Here is an 18,377-nt window from a genome sequence, read left to right as displayed (position 1 = left end):
CCAGTTACTGACCTGCAAGCCATTTATAGACATCCAAAACCCACGGAGGAGAAAGGAATGCTTATTAGTGAGAAGGACACAAAACAGCGCTTTTCGAAAGAGAAGACTGAGGAAGATACCACTAAACGTGCATCTGAACTATGTGACAGAAACCATGCAGGGGGAGCAGAGTCCAGCTGCTCCAAGAGGCCCTCAGCTCCTGCCCACTTGCAGCTTGTAGACAGATCTGAGCCATGGCCACAGTCAAACCGCCTTTCAACTTCAGTCCCTTAGCATTCCTCAGCCTTACAAAATGATAATGAGGGTGTCAGAAAAGGATTATTGCCAATAGTGATGGTGTCACTATTTTAACATGGGCTCTGAATTTCAATTATTGTCAAGAAAATGAACTTACTTCGAGAGAGATTCTCAAGGGCTTTCCCCAGCTTCTTGCTCTCTTGAAGGATGTGGTTCAATTCATCAAAATCACGGCTTTGTGGTTTAGTCCGCCAGTCCCACTTAGGATGTTCTACTGACCTTGGCACTATGTTTAAAAGAAATGGTTATTTCATGAGCATGTCGAACAATGATAGAAACTCACCATTTATCGTTTGTGAAAGACTGCGTCAAGATCAATGTGCAGAATAAAAATGATTAAGTTGGAGATGGTTTTCTTGTGAGGAAACAGCAAGGAGATTTAAAATTGGACTTGAAGAAAATGTTTTAACTCAATAAATAGAAGAAAATATGGCAGTGACTGTGGAAAATGGGAAATTGCAATACTGATTTAAATCTAATTACTTCTATAACTTAAGAGGAAACACAAGGGAAAAGTTTATCTCACATAATGCTAAAATAAATTTCTAAAAATCAGCCTAAAATAATAACTACTAACCCCATCATTAGTAACTGGCAAATATTTTTATGATGCCATTTGTTATATATTCTAAAGATCACAAGACTCTGTGTGTGTGTGTATATATATATGTGTGTGTGTGTATATATGTATATGTATATACACACATTATATATGTATATATCTATAATTTTCCCAAAGTTCCTATTAAAATTATGTAACAGTTAAGGAATATTTTTCCTTTCAAAAAATAAATTGAACATGGGGAAGTGATTGAGTAGGGCTTTTCTCTGGAAGACATAAAATGGGGTAATTATCATGGTGAGATTTAGCAATGAAGAGAAAAAAGAAGCTTATAGCCTGAAGAGTTGCATGCAAAGAGAGTCAGCACTTCATTTAAATGTGAATTCACCAACTCAGGAGCGCAAGGTCAAAGCAATGAAGACATAAGAATTTAATGGTTTCCCAGATTTGAAGAGTCCAATTATAGGGTCCAGCAAAATTCAACTTTTGTTATTTCAAGTTTTTAAACAACATCAGTAAAGACATGATTGTAAAAGCTTTTGGGGACAAAAATAAGACATTGGATTAACAACGGACTTAGTAATATGTCTGTTCTAGAAGATAGGAGAACAATCTTTAAAAATTCCAACAGAAAGTTACTTCTAACTCAAAATTTTATACCAATTATAGGTGCACTTGAGATACTTATAGCTCTTGAGAGTTTCTTTCACAAACATTCTTGCTAAGAAAGTTGCCAACGGGTATGCTCCAGTTCAATGAATAAATAAACAAAAATCTTAAACTACTTGGAAGCAGGAATGGGTGAACTCTAAAAGAAAGAGAAAGGGGGAATTCTCTTGATGACAGTGGAGGATGGTATTAACATACACTTGGAAACTGTCTGCAGGTGACAAGTTAAGAATGGAGGAAGGCAGCAAAGAGGATGCAGAAGAGAGGTCTCCAAGACGCCTTCAATGACATGAAAGGAGGAAAAAATACAAAGTCAAGTAGCATAAAAGAGAAGATGAGTTCGATCACATTAAGGAACTCTTTGGGCAAGGCTTGGGGAAGCATTTGTAATGAATATACAGAAAACAAGGTGAACAGGGAAGGGCACATTATTAATTCTTGAAAACATCAGTAATCAGTTTGTCTTGCTGAAAAAAACATCAATTAATATAGATGTAGTGAAATTGAAGCAGCGTACATCTTAAAACAAATTTGAAGTAATCACAATTGCTCTGCTGTCAGGATGAGATAGGAGTTGCTGTGTGCACAGCAAAGTGTGAAGGTGATTCATAAATGATAAATCACATTTAAAAGGCTAAGAGCAGTTTAGAACCTTATATGTTCAGATATGCAGACTCAGAAACAAAAATAAACATTCAAGGTGTCAAGATCGATCCCAGTTACAGTTGGGAAGAAAGAATAGTTACTTCGAGAAATAAGAGTAGCTAAAACAATATTTGTATCAGTCTTCAAAATCTTGATGGCCACACTTGTTAACCTGTTTTGAATAATTTCTTTCATCTGCAGTTTGCATCATTGCATCATATAATTTCCTGTAAAACCATGTTTCAACAAGGTCTTTTCTTACATTTCAATTTATAGAATAGTAGAATAAAACTACAAATACTCCAAGTCCATATCCAGGCAGCCACAGGATCTGTCCCTGAATGCTCTAGGTTGACAAGCCCAGATAAGACCAGCAGATGACCTGACCTATCAACACCAAATCCTGAGAAACTATACACTGGCTTTAAGGCATCGAGTTTTAGCCTCACATGACACCAGAAGTTTCCTTGGCAACTTTACAGAGAAACTGAGACCATTTTTTTTTATCTGTAGCCTGTGATGACCCATGAATGTAAATGACAGCATGAGAACCCAATTCAGAATGACCATGTTCATCTTACGATCATGGACAGGTTAGCTATGCTTGCAGTTTCAATAGCCATCCTGATAAGTAACACACAGAGGCCTGTGAAGTCATCCATTCAACATGCAGCCTGGGATGAGAACATCTTTGTAGTTTTCTGCCAGACGGAAACCTTACTGAAGTTGTCTTTAATTTTAGAACTCAGTGTTACAGTTACATTACATCTCAGAAAATTTCCTCAGGACAAATGGAAAACAGCAGGAGAGTGTCCCAACATAATATGAGCCAGAGGAGACAATGACAAAATTTGAGGACACTAAGAGCAAGCTCACCCCAGTACAATAGGGTGACCACAGTACTGCACAGGTGTACTTTCTTATTTCCCCATAACAAGGACAGTAGGCTACTTAAAAAACACACTGCATACTGAGCAGGGGTAATTTTTTTTTCGTTTGTTTGTGGTTTTTTTTTTTTTTTTTTTTTTTTTTGAGACAGGGTTTCTCTGTGTTGCTTTGTGCCTTTTCCTAAAGTCACTCTGTAGCCCAGGCTGGCCTCAAACTCACAGAGATCCACCTGCCTCGCAAGTGGGAGGATTAAAGGCATGTGCCAGCACCACCCAGCTAGGGGTAATTTTTAAACAATTCAATATATTAATCGAATTCTAATTCACCTTCCAATAGTTGTTTCCGTCCATGAGTTTAAAACTTATTTATTGTTTCCTCCTCATAAATTTATTTTTAATAATATTTTATTTTTTGAAATTATACTATAATTACATCATTTCACATTCACTTTCCCCCTCTGTCCCCTATGAACCCCTTTAAAAGTTATAGCCTTTTTCCTTTAATATAAAGTTTATATATAAATTTAATATTTTTTTCTTCGATATATAAATACAAGCTTTCCAGTCCATATAATGTTACTTGTATGTATATAATATACCAAGGGCTGAGCATTTGCTATTAGATAAATTGGGGGGTATTCTCTAAGAAAGACTATTTCTCTCACTCTCAACATTCCTTGCCGATAGCCAATAATTCTCTAATTGGATTTAAGACCTGCTCAATACGAGGGAAATCATGCCTGGTACTGGAAACCCAGCAATCCATCTGGGGCTAGTGGTGAGGTCATGGATGTCAGAGGAGGACCTACAACCACCCTTTACTAAATCAGCATAACCCTAATGAATTTCTAAGACCCAGCTAACCAAATTCTTTCAAGTAGAAATGGGAACACCATCACTGATGAATGTGTAAAACGTATACAGTTTCTGCAGAGGAGAGCCCAGTACTGTCTGCCAGAAGTACTGCTGTCATCCCCACCCAGTCTGCTTTTTTTTTTGCCGCTTTTTCAATGATATTTAAAAAAAAATTATACATATAATTTAGGGAGTGCCACATGCCTACTTAAAAGAGGGTGAATAAGTCTGTCCTACACTTACTATTTCTTGATGGCAAGGACAGTCAGCATGCTTTCAGTCTTCCTGGAATGCACACTGCACTGTCACTGGTGGTCATTCTACAGTGCAATGCTACAGCAGAGCTTCCTGGTCCTCACTAGAACTTAATCATCACCCAGAGGACTGACCTTGGAGATTATTTATACTTTTCGATCCTGATTGCTAAAACAATAGCTGTACCATGCTTTCCTTTCCAGTATGCCAGGAAGTGTCCCCAGTACTATAGTGATAATTTACTTGAGTTGATTGAGGCGAGGTGCCTCTGTTTTCTGCACTATCTTCTACATGTTTGGACATGGTTTTGATGGCTTTGTTCTCTTGTATTTATGTAGTCTGTAATTACATCCTTACGCCTCATCCTTTCCTTCTTATCCTAAAGTTTTCCTGATGGTCTCTACATATCTAGGTACTTCTGTTTGTGTATTTTGTAATAAAACATTGTAAACAAGAAGAGCATCTAGAGAGAGGGCCTTGCTGTGGGATGTTCTGTATGTCCTGTGGGAGCCCTTCTTGGGTTCTTTGTGGCGTTACCCAGCAGGTCCGTATAGAGGATGATTAGGACCATGGGCCTGAGTGCAGGTGTCTGAGATGGTCTGCACTTGGCTGTGCTGGGGGATGGTCTGTATGTCAAGTTGCTCTGATTGGTTAATAAATAAAACCTGATCGGCCGTGGCTAGGCAGGAAAGATAGGTGGGACTAACAGAGAGGAGATATAAAAGGACAGAAAGGCAGAAGGAGACGCTGCAGCCGCCGCAATGACCAGAGAGGCTGCAGCCGCCGCCATGACCAGAGACGCTGCAGCCGCCGCCATGACCAGAGACGCTGCAGCCGCCACCATGACCAGAGACACTGCAGCCGCCACCATGACCAGCAGCATGTGAAGACGCCAGTAAGCCACCAGCCACATGGCAAGGTACAGATGTATGGAAATGGATCAATTTAAGATAAAAGCACAGTTAGCAAGATAAGGACAGTTAGCAGGAAGCCTGCCACGGCCATGCGGTTTGAAAGCAATATAAGTGTCTGTGTTTACTTGGTTGGGTCTGAGCGGCTGTGGGACTGGCGGGTGACAGAGGTTTGTCCTGACTGTGGGCGAGGCGGAAAAATCAAGCTACAGGGCCTGGCAGCTAAGAGCATGGGTTGTTCTTCCAGAGGGCCCATATTTGATTATCAGCTGTACAGGATAATCCACAATCATTTGTAAGTCCATTTCCAAGGGACCTGATGCTCTCTTTTGGCCTCCATAGGCTCCAAGCAAGTGTGCTGCATATGGACATATATGCAGGCAAGACACCATACACATAAAATAAAATAATAATAAAAATTAATAAATGGAAAGAAACTGAGGAATATTCCCCCAAATGCAAAGAAAAGCACTAATAGGATTTCTGAGAGATGATTTCAGTTTGTTTATTTTAACCTTAACCAACGTATTTATCTCAGTTTTCTTAACTGGATTATGAATACGAAATGGGCAAAAAGTACAAGCATTTACTTCCATGCACAGAAAATTGGTGGACAATGTCATTTTCATCATTCTGTCAAAATTTTGTTTACTATAAGCCATCATCCCACATACTAAGCAACTGGAAAGTACTTAACACATGTTAAGTACCTATCACCACTTTATCAATCACTATATAGCTATTGAAAAATAACAAGCCACTGGGTAGGATAAAGTTATTTTGTTTGTTGTGAAATCAGTCTAATAAATAAATACTATCTTTTTATGGTAGGCTGAGAAGCAAACATTTTCTTGTTTGGATTTTTTTTTTCTTTTGAAAAAAGATTTTGTATTTTGAGACAGAGACTCACTTTGCAGCCCTGGCTAATCTCAAACTTGCAATCCTTCTACCTTACAAATGTTGAATTACAGGCATGTGGACTAAATAAATATCTTAAAAGAAAGAGGAGGGGTAGGAGAGAGGGAGCGAGGGAGAGAGAAGAGAAGAGGAGAGAAGAGGAGGGAGGGAGAGAGAGAGAGAGAGAGAGAGAGAGAGAGAGAGAGAGAGAGAGAGAGGGGTTTTTAAGTTTGAGGGCATATTGGACAATCTAGTAAAGCCCAGTTAGAAATAAGAAAAGGAGAGAGGGGGTGGAACTGAGAGGGGGAAGGAGGGTTGGTAAACAAGAAGATGGAGGGAACTTCATTGTGAAATAGAAATATAGCATGTGCTAGAGGACAGACAAGAGACCCTACATTTTGCCTTGAATAAAACGTGCATACACACACACACACACACACACACACACACACACACACACACCACAGACAAGACACATACACAGGCACAAAACCACAGATGCAAACACATACTAAAACACAGAGAGAAGCATACATTCAGAAAGTTATACACACAGACTATCCCCCTACACACACAAACACACACACACACACACACACACACACACACACACACACACACACACCACGCATGCACAAGCACAGACACACATAAACATACACACACATAGATACACATACACATGCATACACCACACATACACAAACACACATAGTTGACAGCATTTTCTCTTATTTGAAAGTCCATAATTTTTAAAATATTTATTTGTGCCCTTTTTCTTTTAAAAGTATGGGCAATAACTTAGAGTCTCTTTTAAATTTCTTTTTTTTTTTTTTTTTTTTTGGTTTTTCGAGACAGGGTTTCTCTGTGTAGCTTTGCGCCTTTCCTGGAACTCACTTGGTAGCCCAGGCTGGCCTCGAACTCACAAAGATCCGCCTGGCTCTGCCTCCCGAGTGCTGGGATTAAAGGCGTGCGCCACCAACGCCCGGCTAAATTTCATTCTTCAAACATTTGCTAAGAATGGATTTTTTCATTTCTAAATGAGTTTTTGTTTAATATTTTAAGGATATATGTACAATATATATTTCTCACAACTCAAGTACTACTGCTATCATTTTCTAATTTATTGATTTTTATGGAATGCCAACATATAAGTATAATTCTCAAAGGAGAAAAGAATAGAAAGAAATATTAATAAAGTAACATGAATTGGATAAATGAAAGAAATACTACTGAAAAGTAATCTGTGTTGATTGTTCAACAGCAGACAAAAAGAAGGCTTTATTATAAAAACTTTTCCTAAAGATAAAGAAGGGCAAAACATGCTGCTTAACAGGGTCAATCCACCATAATAATATGTCACAATGATTAAGTTTATGTATTTATATTATATGTCTATCCTTACAGTCTCAGAACATAGGAATCAAAACTTATATAACTGAAAGATGCAGCTCTAAAATAAGAGCTGGGGAATATAATATCTCTATAAAAATATTTAGAATCCTGAAGAGAAATCAGTGAGAAAAAGGCCAGCTTCACCACTGTACAGACTAAGATGGGCCAGCAGATGTACACAGAATACTGCACTTAGCGACAGCAGAATGACCACACTCCTCTAGGGTGGAGGAAACATTTGTTAGGAGAGATTATATGTAACATAACTTTGTAAATATCAAGAAATTTGAAAATAATTGAAATCATACAACATAAGTTCTCTGACAATGATAGAACAGGAATCAGGAACAAAACTATTAAACATACAGGCATGAAAGAGTTAAATAAAACATGACTGCAACCAGAGACTCCCAAGAGAAGTGAAGAATAGCATATGGGGGAAAACGTACATTCTAACCCCTGGGGTGTGGGGAGAACGGGGTTCAGATGGGAATTTATAGCTGTATGCTCTCATTCCAAGAGGAACTTTAAATGTTTTTGCTAACTTTGTCCCCTAATAAATAATAAAGTTAAGTAGACAAAAAAGAACAAACCAAGCCCTGTCTAGCAGAAGGTGGAAGACATAATTATTGGAACTGATAAAAGTGAGACAAAGGCTGACAATTATAAAGCTAAAAGAGCTAAAATTCACCTCATTAGGATTAAAAATTTAACAAATCTCTAGCAAGGGTGATGAAGAAAGAACTGAAGACTCACATTATTAAAGTCGAAAATCTTAATGAGACATTGTAATTAACCCCTAAAGAAGCAAATTAAAAAATAAAATCCTAGAAACCCATAAAAACACCAAAACTCATTCAGAATACCATTTTAGATCTGAGTAGTACAGATGACACAATTATAAAAAACAAAACATAACAAATAAAAAGCTCTCTAGGATTTGTCCAAAACAATCAGTTTAAAATAAGATCCTATAATAAACATCAAGTTTTCTTTTTGTTCTAGAAAACTGAAAAAGAATGAACACTTTCTACCTCATCTTATAAGACCAGCTTTGCCCTCAACAAAGACAAAGAAACAATGGAAATCAATGCAGAAATCCTCAGTAACTTAGTACCAAACCAACAACAGTAGCATATTGGACAAATTACATACCAAGAGAATGCAAGGGTGGTTTAACACAAGAAAGTAATCAATATAAATCTGTGTAAGAGTGACCAGTAATAACCACACAACAGAGTCTACAGTAGGCTGTTTTGAGATTTCCTCTACCAATAGAATTAATCCAAAATTCTTCACTTTTGGCTCAAGCAGACTCTTTGGACAAGAGCAAAAAGCAGCCACTTTCTTCACCAAAATATCACAAGAATGATCTATAGGCAGCATACTAAAATAATTCTTCTCTGAAATCTCTTGAACCATACCTCCATAGTTCATCAAATCACACTCAGACCACTGTCTTCCATGCTCCTACTAGTATGGCTCATTAGGCACCATTTAAAATGTCCAACTGCTTTTCTAATCTATAGCCCCAAGGTTCATATTCCTTCAAACAAAAGCATGGTCAGGCCTATCAGAGCAATATCCCATCCCTGGTACCAAGTTCTATCTTAGTTAGGGTTCTATTGCTGTGAAAAGACACCATGACTACAGCTTACACAGATTTATAATGAAAAGGAGCAAGCTGAGAAAGTAAAAATACAAAATATACAATTTAAGAAGACGAGGAATTCCAGGAAGTAGAAAGGAGCTAAATCCTGTGTTTAGGGATATAAACAGATTAAGAAATGGAATAAAGGGAGTGGTGACCTCAGGGCAAGATTCTACCCAGTTAACTTCTCAACTTGTGAAAGAAATTAAAGAAAAGCTAAAAGAAGTGTATGGTGGTGCATGTCTTTAATCTCAGCACTCAGAAGGCAGAGGCTGGTGGATCTCTGAGTATGAGGCTATATTGGTCTACAGATCCAGTTTCAGGACAGTCAAGCTTAGGCAGTGAAGGAAACCATCAAAAACAGAAAGTTGGCGAAGATGTAATTGAACAAGGAGGCCACGTTCTAGCCCCAGTTAGTAACAGAACTTGGCCGCTTCTGCCACCTGGCTCTGGAATTAAGGATAGAAGAAAGGAGCTATGGAATTTGCCTCTGAAACAAAGGAAAGCTTCTGAGGCCAGGCATGTGTCAGCCGTATCCCTGAATGTAGGCCTAGAGAGGCCATTGTGTGGAGCTGTGAAGGTGCAGCCTGAATTGCCTTGGAGACCCCAAGATGTTGGAGATGCCAAAGCTGTGGGATACCTGCCAAGGAGAGCTGCTAACAGGGAGCAGAACCAGCCCAAGAGAGAGAAGTGTGCTGCAGTCAACAAAGCTGAAAGGAGTTGGAGATCTGAAGAGGACTTTGAAATCAGACATGGAAATGTAGAGTTTGGAGTTTGCCCAGCTGGTTTTCAGCCTTGTTTTGGTCTAGTATTTCCTCACTATGCTCCCTTTCCTACATTTTAGAATGGTAATGTGTATCCTGTGCCATTATATATTGGAAGTATGTGATTTTTTTTATATGTTTATAGGAGATTACAGTTAATAGATTACATGAATCTCAGAAGATACTTTAATCTTTGGACTTTAAAAGATCATTGCACATTGTTGAAACTGTGATAGACTATAGAGACATTAAAAGTTGAACGAAAAAAAAGAAAAGAAAGTAATCAAAATAATATAACATGCTGATAGAAAATAGAGAAATAATTGCAGAGACATCTCAAAAGTGACAGAATTTTGAATACATTCTTATGATTTAAATTATTTGACAAATTAGGGGCTAAAGAGAACATCCTCAGCATTATAAAAGGCAAATAGGGAAATCTCACAGTAAATGACTGTAGTGAATGGCATGAGGCCGGAAGATTTTTTTTTCTAGGCAATAACAGGGCAAGAATTCCTGGCTAGTTTTTGATGCTTCTAGATATGTTTGCATGGCAATTTCTAGCTATAGAAATTAAGAAAGTAAAGAGAAATTGAAAAGCATCCCAACTGGAGGAGAAGCAAAACAGTCACTGTCTGAAGATGGAAGTGATCTCTTATTTAAAAAGTCATAAGCATCCATACATACACAGAAGGGTAACATGAATAAATGTTTTCAGCCAAGTTTTAGGAAATAAAATGAATACCAAAAAAGTTAATCTTGTCTCTAAGTACTAGCAATAATAATCAGAAGGGAAAACAAAGACAGTTCCATGAGTGATAAGCATCTGGATGAATAAAATATTTAGGACTGAATTTAATATTTATTCTAAAATGAACAACAACAAAAAACCATAATGATTATAATTAAAGAGGATTTAAAGAATTAGAGTAGCATTTCCTGTTGATGGCTAAGAAGCTTTCTGCTTTTAAACCAGTACTCCCCCAAAGTAATCTATTAATTTAGTGATGCAATCAAAACACAATTTGCCTTGTTTAGAAAGGAAAAACTGATTTTTAAAAGCTATTTAGAATTTGAAGTATGGAGAGCATCCAAAATAATCCCAAAAGAGAATGAAAAAGATAGAAAAACACAATTCAAAGACTCATACATCCTAATAAGTGAAACATCCTAATAAGTGAAACAGCACAATACTCACAAAACCACAACTATACAATTTAATTAAACAGACTGGTGAACACAGAATAAAATCACTCTCATATTTATGGTCAATTAGTGTTCAACAAAGCACAAAGATTATGCAATGGAGAAAGAATATTTTCAAAAAATTATGCTGAGACAATTGAGTACACACATGTGAAGAATAAAATCGGGGCTTTGCCCCCTACCACTTATGGAAAGGAACTCAGGACGTAGCAATGGGTGCACATAAGAGATAACACTCTAAGTAGTAGTGGGAGGGAGAGAGAGAGAGGGGGGTGATGATCTTAGAACTGGCAAGAGACTTTTAGATAGCATACTTAAAGCACAAACAAAAATAAGGAAGAAACACATAAATTAATTAGAATAATTAGAAGTTTTGTACATTAGTGCACACTGTCAAGAAAGTAAAAAGATAACATGCGATATGGGGGGAAATATTCACTTGATAAGACACTTGTGCCTAGATTATAAAAGAACTCAGGATAAAATAAGTAACAAAACACCAAAAACTTGGCAAAGATATCAACAGTCACTTCTAGAAAGACACCCGAATTGTTGAGATGTCACTAAGAAGATGCTCAACATACCTAGCTCTCAGGGAAATGCAAATAACAAGAATGAAGCATCATTTCACCTTCACTTGAGTGGCTATGTTTTTAATAAAAATACCAAAAAATACCAAGCACTGGTGGTTATGGGAGAAATTACAGTGTTTGCACATCATTGATGGTAATGTAAATGGAATAGTTTCCATAGAAAGTGTAGATGCTCCTCAAAAGGCTATACCCAGAATTACACTTGGCCTTACAATTCCATTACCTAGGTACCAGAGAATGCTATTTCAGTTAAATGTGTGTATGAATGACCATAGCAGCACAATCCACAACAGTCAAAAAGGAAGAAACATTCAGAATACCCATGAAGGAAGGAATGGATAAGAAAATGTGGCATGTACACATAAGGGAATGCTATTAGAATAAAACTATGGACATGTTGAAATGTGCATGAGAAACAAGAGCTTGCTAAATGAAACAAGCTCCCACAAAAGGTCACACTTGACGGATTCTTCTATAATTCCAGCAGATAAACCCACAGAGACAGACAGCAGATAGCCAGGGACTGGTGGGAGCCAGGACTGTCCAAAGGCCACTTAGTGGGTACAGTATTAACGTTGGGAGTGCTGAAAACACTTCATTAGAGAGATAATGTGGGATCAATACTGTGATTGTATTAAAATGCTGTTGAGTTGTGTGTTCAAGTATTATTACACTTTCCTTAAATTTTCACACAGAAATAAATGTCACTTGCAGTGGTTTAGTATGCAGTATCATCTATAGAAATTTGAAGCTCTGGAAAGGATTTCCTCCTTGATGATAACTAAGGTAAGGTTCAGTTCTGCTTCATTTGGTTTTCCTTGATGATGTCCAATGAAGAAAATTTTCCTATTTTATTCTGTAACGCTATAGATGTCCATTCTGAAACTCTTTGTTGTACTGACTTGTTTTGTTTGTCCACCCTTTCCACAACATCAAATTATCTTGATAAGCATAACTTTTAAAAATAATTACTTCAATTTCTAGAGTAATGCTTATTGGATATTTGGATAGGAATTATGTTTAAATTCTGGCACAAATTAGAATATTGACATTTTCCCAATATACAACATGAACAGGGTATATTTACCCAATTGATTTACTTTTTCTCTCAGAAATATCTCATAGTTTTCTCTATAAACAATGTGCACATCTCCCATCAAATTTATCCCTAAATATTCAGTGTTCTTTACTACTTTTGTAAATGTTTTTTAGGATATTATCCTAGCTACATTGTTGTTATGTAAGTACAATTACTATTTTTAGTTTAACTTTTTATCTGGTGGCTTTGCTAATTTTTCAAGCTATCTTTGTGTTTTTATTGTAAATTTGTGTACAATCTTTACCTTTACAATGATGAAATCAGTGAATAGTATTTCACAAGTTTATCTGCAGTTGTGAACTTTTTATTATCTGATTTCATTGGTTGTGACCTCCACTGTAATGAAAGTCATAAACACTTGTTGAACAGAAGTTGAAACACCTATTTCAGTTACAAAGGAAAGATATTCATATTTTGATGAAGAATATTATATTGGGTGAGAGATTTTTATTTTTCCCTTTCTTAGGCCAAGAACATGTTCCTTTATTATTATTTTAACGGAGTTTTGATCTTAACAGTTGCATTTTTCCAAATGCTTTCCTTCCTCTGTTGAAGAGACTTACAATTTTTTCTCAATCTGCTCATTTTTAGTTTAAAGTGAGTGACACAAATTAATTTTGGCATATTACATAAACATTGAATTTCTTGGATGAAACAAATACAGCAACTTACTACTCTTTTGTTTCACTTCTGTACCAATGTTGCAATATTTGGTAAAAGTATTCGTGCCTGTAATGGTCAATTTCATCAATTTATAATTGATAAATGCAATTACAAAGGAGATTATAAGACATTACCCTGGATTGTGTGTGATAGATTGCATTTACAGAGACTGAATAGACTAATTCCTAAAGGAATCAAAACATGGCAGTATTATTGAGAGGTAGGTTAAAAGTACAAGGTTGGATGGATCAGGAGAAGCAAGGTCACTGAGGCGAGACTTGAAGGTGACATCTTGTTCTGTCCCTTTCCATATTGTTTTGTCTCTGACTCTTGTCTGACACGATGTGAACTACCCTGCTCCATCATGCCCTTCACACAGTGATGGAGTGGCCCCTCGGTATTCAGGAGTCACAATTAACCCTTCCTCATTTAGGTTATTATATCAAGTCTTTTGAAATAGCAATGATAAAAGCAGTCAACACAGTGTTTGTGGTCTTGAAGAATATTCTACTTTTCTAGATGGAGTGTTGGTGCAGTTAATGTCAACTTGATGGGATCTACACTCACTGAGAAGACAGGCCTCTGGGAATGTCTGCAGGGCACCTAGATTAGGTTAATTGAGGTAGGAACACCCCAAGTGTGAGTGGTACCATTTGTTAGGCTGGAGTTCTTGACTTCAAAAGAAGAGCTAGCAGAGCACAAGCATCCATCCCTCCCTGCATGCTTCTCCGGATGCTTGATGACCAGCTACGTCATGCTCCCACAGCCATTACTTCCATCACATGATCAACTATGAGCCAAAATTAAATCTTTTGCCTTTAGTTGCTTTTATGAGGTATTTTGTCACAGCCACAGGACAAGTCACTGATACAGGCGTCGTTATCCTGTTTTAGCAGTAGTGTCGAGGTCTTCTGAAATGAGCTGAAGTAGGAACCATCATGTTTCTCTATTTCCTATAACAGTTTTGTGTCACACAATTTCCTTGACCTGGCAAATGTTTTGTTCTCTAGTGAAGCCATTTGGCTTCAGGCTCTTTGTGTGGTAAATTGATAGGCTAATTCAATTTCTTCCATTGATAAAAGAAATTTAAATATTTCTGTTTTTCCTCAGTCAATTTTAGAATATGTCTTTCTAGGAATTTCTGTCTTCCATATACATTGTCAGTTCTATTGGTATAGGTCACACAAATTATTTTCTAAAAAGCCTCTTAATATTTTTATCATGTGTGTTAGTGCTCAGTCTTTCAGTAGTTATAATATATATTTGATAGCTCTTCACAGATACTTAAAAAATCTTTTCAAATAATCAACTGTTATATTATTTTTTCCGATTTTCCTTTTTCTATTCAATTTCTTTTAATCATTTTCTCTCAACATATACTTGGTTTCAATCACTATTTACTTTTTAAAGATGAATGCTGAGATCACACATTTTATGCTTTTTTAAAATTATTTTTATAATAGAGCTAGAAATTTCTTCCTAAGCATTATTACTTTAGTTTCTGCCTATAAATTTATACTATTTATAGATCAAAATGTGTCTAATTTCTACAAGATTTTGTCCTTAACTTATGAGTTATTTATACATTTGCAATTTCAATTTTAAATTCTTATATGGCAATGACAAGTTGTTTATCTTTCCGAACATTCCTTCTGGAAGGCAAAATTATATACTCTACCTTTATTTGGCACAATACTCTATAAGTGTTAATTAACTCAAAGTACTTGGTTGTGGTGTTCAAATTCCTGTATCCTTATTTATTTTCTGTTCTCCATACTGAGCCTATATGTAGCATTGGAAATTTTCCATCATATGCCTGGGAACTTTGCTCTTGGCTGTATGTTGTCAATCCTGGATATATATTTTAATTCTCTTTCCCTCTCCCCCTCTCCCCCTCTCCCCCTCTCCCCCTCTCCCCCTCTCCCCCTCTCCCCCTCTCCTCCCTCTCTCCCTCTCTACCTCTCTCCCTCTCTACCTCTTTACCTCTTTCCTTTCCTCTCTCTTTCTAGTACTGGAGATTAAACGTAGGAACTTGTGTGCATACCAAGCAAGAACTCTACATGAGTTATATTTATACTAGTGAATTATGCTGTCTTGGTTTGATAACATTTTGATATGAGATATTGTTATGGGATAATCTCTCTCTCTCTCTTTTTTTGGTCCTGGTCTTCTCTTCACTTCAAATTCTACTTTGTCAGTTATTACTTTAGCAATGGAGGTGTCTTTATGTTTTGTATTTAAAACTTGTGTCTGCATACTTCTTTTGGTTTGTTTGCTTTTAACCTATAACCTTTTAATCCAGCCTGATAGTATTTGCTTTTCGATTGCAATGTCAAGTCCACTTGTTTAGTGTAATTGCTGACATTTGGGCCGGAGCCCCTACCATGATGTTTTGTTTTCTCTTTTTATAATCTATTCTTTGTAGTTTTTATATCCATTTATTTACTGTACAAGGTTGAACATTCATGCCATAGCGTAAGTGTGGAGAATGGAGGACACATTGCAGGAACTGGTTCTCCCTTTGTTATATGTAAGTTCTGGGGTTCAAACTTAGGTCATCAGGCTCTGGTGGCAAGCACCCTTACCTGCTTATTCACCGCTCCCCACTTCTTTGCTTTTATTTGTAACTATTACCACTTTTCTGTCGTTTTGGGAAGATAATTTTATTTCTGATTTTGATAAATTTACTAACTTTTGTCTATTTTGTACTATTTTTAATCATTCTTCAGATATTGAAATACACATCTTCAACAACTGCTTCAAAATGTAGTAATTTTGGTAATGTGTCTCCATGTAGGTCTTAAATTCATTGTATTTTTATTGTCATATACAATATCTCTACATATTCCAGGGGAGATGGTTTGTTATTTCATTGTCATTAATAGCATCTTGCCAATATTCTGCTATGACTAGACACTCTAAATAAATTATCCAGGCAGAAGAAAACCTAATGAGAAGCTCACTGTGCCAGCAGCCATCCTGTGTCTGGTTGAGAGCACAGAGCCTGCAGGAGTATGGCTTCAGGCATGTCCCCTCAGACATAAGCGACTCTCAAGTCTATGGTCTTAACTTCAGATGACAGAGAAGGAGACAGAGCTCATTGGATGGATTGGGAGGATTGACACAATTCATTTGTTGTCTCAATTTTTTTCTTTCATCATGTTTTTCTACTTTGTACTTCATGAGTGAATAAGTGGCTATGTTAGTGTTATTGGTCATATGATTAAGCTGTGCAAATATTGAATGTGTACATTAAGAATGGTTGTGATTTAATTTATATACAGAACTGTTGAAGCTGGACAATTTCATTAAAATTACAATTTGCTGGACATTTAAAGTTAGTATTCCATACATTCTTCACTGAAGTTCTGTGCAGTTATGTAGGTGAAATACAGAGTTCATTTCAGTCTCCTTCACAAATTACCCACATCCAATTTCCAGTTAGCATGCAGTGCCTTTCTAAACATTACAAAAATATTTTAAACTTACTCCTTTCTCTTGTGATTAAAACCAAGCACCCACACTTTGATAAGTATGGGGAACTAGTATGTAAGAACAACATCCAAGCTCTCTTGTCATCCAAGATTTACTGGGGTTTGGTATAAGCCTGGGGTGCTTAGTATGCTCCAGTGCATGTGGTCATGATCGAGCATTGGAAAAATCCAATAGCGACCCTGGAAGTAGATACTGAAGCATGTCTAGAATGGTAGGACAAAGAAGGGCCATGGAGAGTAAGCCTGGATAACAAAGAGGAAGGCCTAAGGGAAGTCAGATGAACATTATTTTATGTTTGGGTTTAATATTCAGGAGTGCAAATCCTTTTCCCTTCTGCTCTAAAGATTTGATTTGCTTTTTTAAAAGTTTGAGCTGCTTCGAAGGAGGTTTATTGTTGCAACAGGCCAGAAGAGGTAAGAGATCTATTCTATGCAGCTCCCAGTCTTCTTATAACAGAATATCAGAAAAGATCTGAGTCAGTTGCACATATGAAAGGTATAAGTGAGTAAGTAGATTTGCATGCATGAAGCTCAATGTAAATGCTGGAATGATCATGGATTCATTATGATTAACAGAGCCAAAAACATATAAAAAGTTTCAGTTCAACTGATAAATTTTCTTTACTTCCAAAGTACAAAGACTTGCAAATTTAGAAACATTTAAGTAGCAAACTTACATGATTTGGAGTCTGGTGATGGAGGAGAAATATTAGACACAGCAAGGTCGCTTTTTGATTTTTTAGGCTTCTTTGCATTCAACTGCCAGGGTTTATCATAGCTTCTGAAATCCCTTCTTGTTCCTTTGGGTTCTGTTAAAACAAATAAATCAAAGTAATAAGGATGAAAAAATTCTTGGTCATGAAATGGAGCATCATATATTACATATATATTTAAATGTCTACTGAGCAGAGTTAAGTGCTGTGGGATGGTCTGTATGTCAAATTACTCTGATTGTTCAATAAATAAAACTCTGATTGGCCAGTGGCCAGGCAGGAAGTATAGGTGGGACTAACAGAGAGGAGAAAAGAAAGAAGAGGAAGGCAGAGGGAGAGACTGCCAACCACCACCATGACAAGCAGCATGTGAAGACGCCGGTAAGCCACGAGCCATGTGGCAAGGTATAGATTTATAGAAATGGATTAATTTAAGCTATAAGAACAGTTAGCAAGAAGCCTGCCATGGCCATTCAGTTTGTAAGCAATATAAGTCTGTGTGTTTACTTGGTTGAGTCTGAGCAGCTGTGGGACTGGCAGGTGACAGAGATTTGTCCTAACTGTGGGCAAGGCAGGAAAACTCTAGCTACAGTTAAGTTCAGTAAAATATTGGATTTTATGGATTATTTCATTTTATAATTCTGTCCAAAAGTTGTATTAGGGAAATAGCCAGGATATCTTTCCTATCTAGTTGGTTGAGTAAATATGAGGGACAGAGATTCACCCACTAGTGTAGCAGACACACGATTTGATTGATACAAGAATTTCAGCAGTAGTTATGATTTGTCCTTTTCATGTTTTCTGTTTTGTTTTATTTTAGA

The 18,377-nt window shown here is 36.9% G+C and overlaps 1 protein-coding gene across 10 annotated transcripts in view; it reads right to left on the bottom strand.

Annotated features, from left to right (window-relative positions):
* The window catches only part of C2H8orf34 (chromosome 2 C8orf34 homolog), a 385,259-nt gene that overhangs the window by 268,848 nt on the left and 98,034 nt on the right, over positions 1–18,377 (bottom strand). For 7 of the 10 annotated variants that reach the window (XM_015993542.3, XM_006974691.4, XM_006974693.4 and 4 more), the window contains exons 3-4: positions 17,521–17,652; positions 395–523 (exon numbers count right to left, since the gene is read on the bottom strand). In XM_015993542.3, the coding sequence (XP_015849028.2) occupies positions 395–523; positions 17,521–17,652 (261 nt within the window). The remainder of the gene's footprint in view (positions 1–394; positions 524–17,520; positions 17,653–18,377) is intronic. The other 3 variants (XM_076563706.1, XM_042270723.2, XM_042270724.2) reach the window with 1 other exon arrangement.

This window comes from Peromyscus maniculatus, chromosome 2 (genome assembly GCF_049852395.1).
Source record: "Peromyscus maniculatus bairdii isolate BWxNUB_F1_BW_parent chromosome 2, HU_Pman_BW_mat_3.1, whole genome shotgun sequence".
NCBI lineage: Eukaryota > Metazoa > Chordata > Mammalia > Rodentia > Cricetidae > Peromyscus > Peromyscus maniculatus.
The sequence above is the reverse complement of the archived record's forward strand: the minus strand, read 5'-3'. Positions and strand labels throughout refer to the sequence as shown.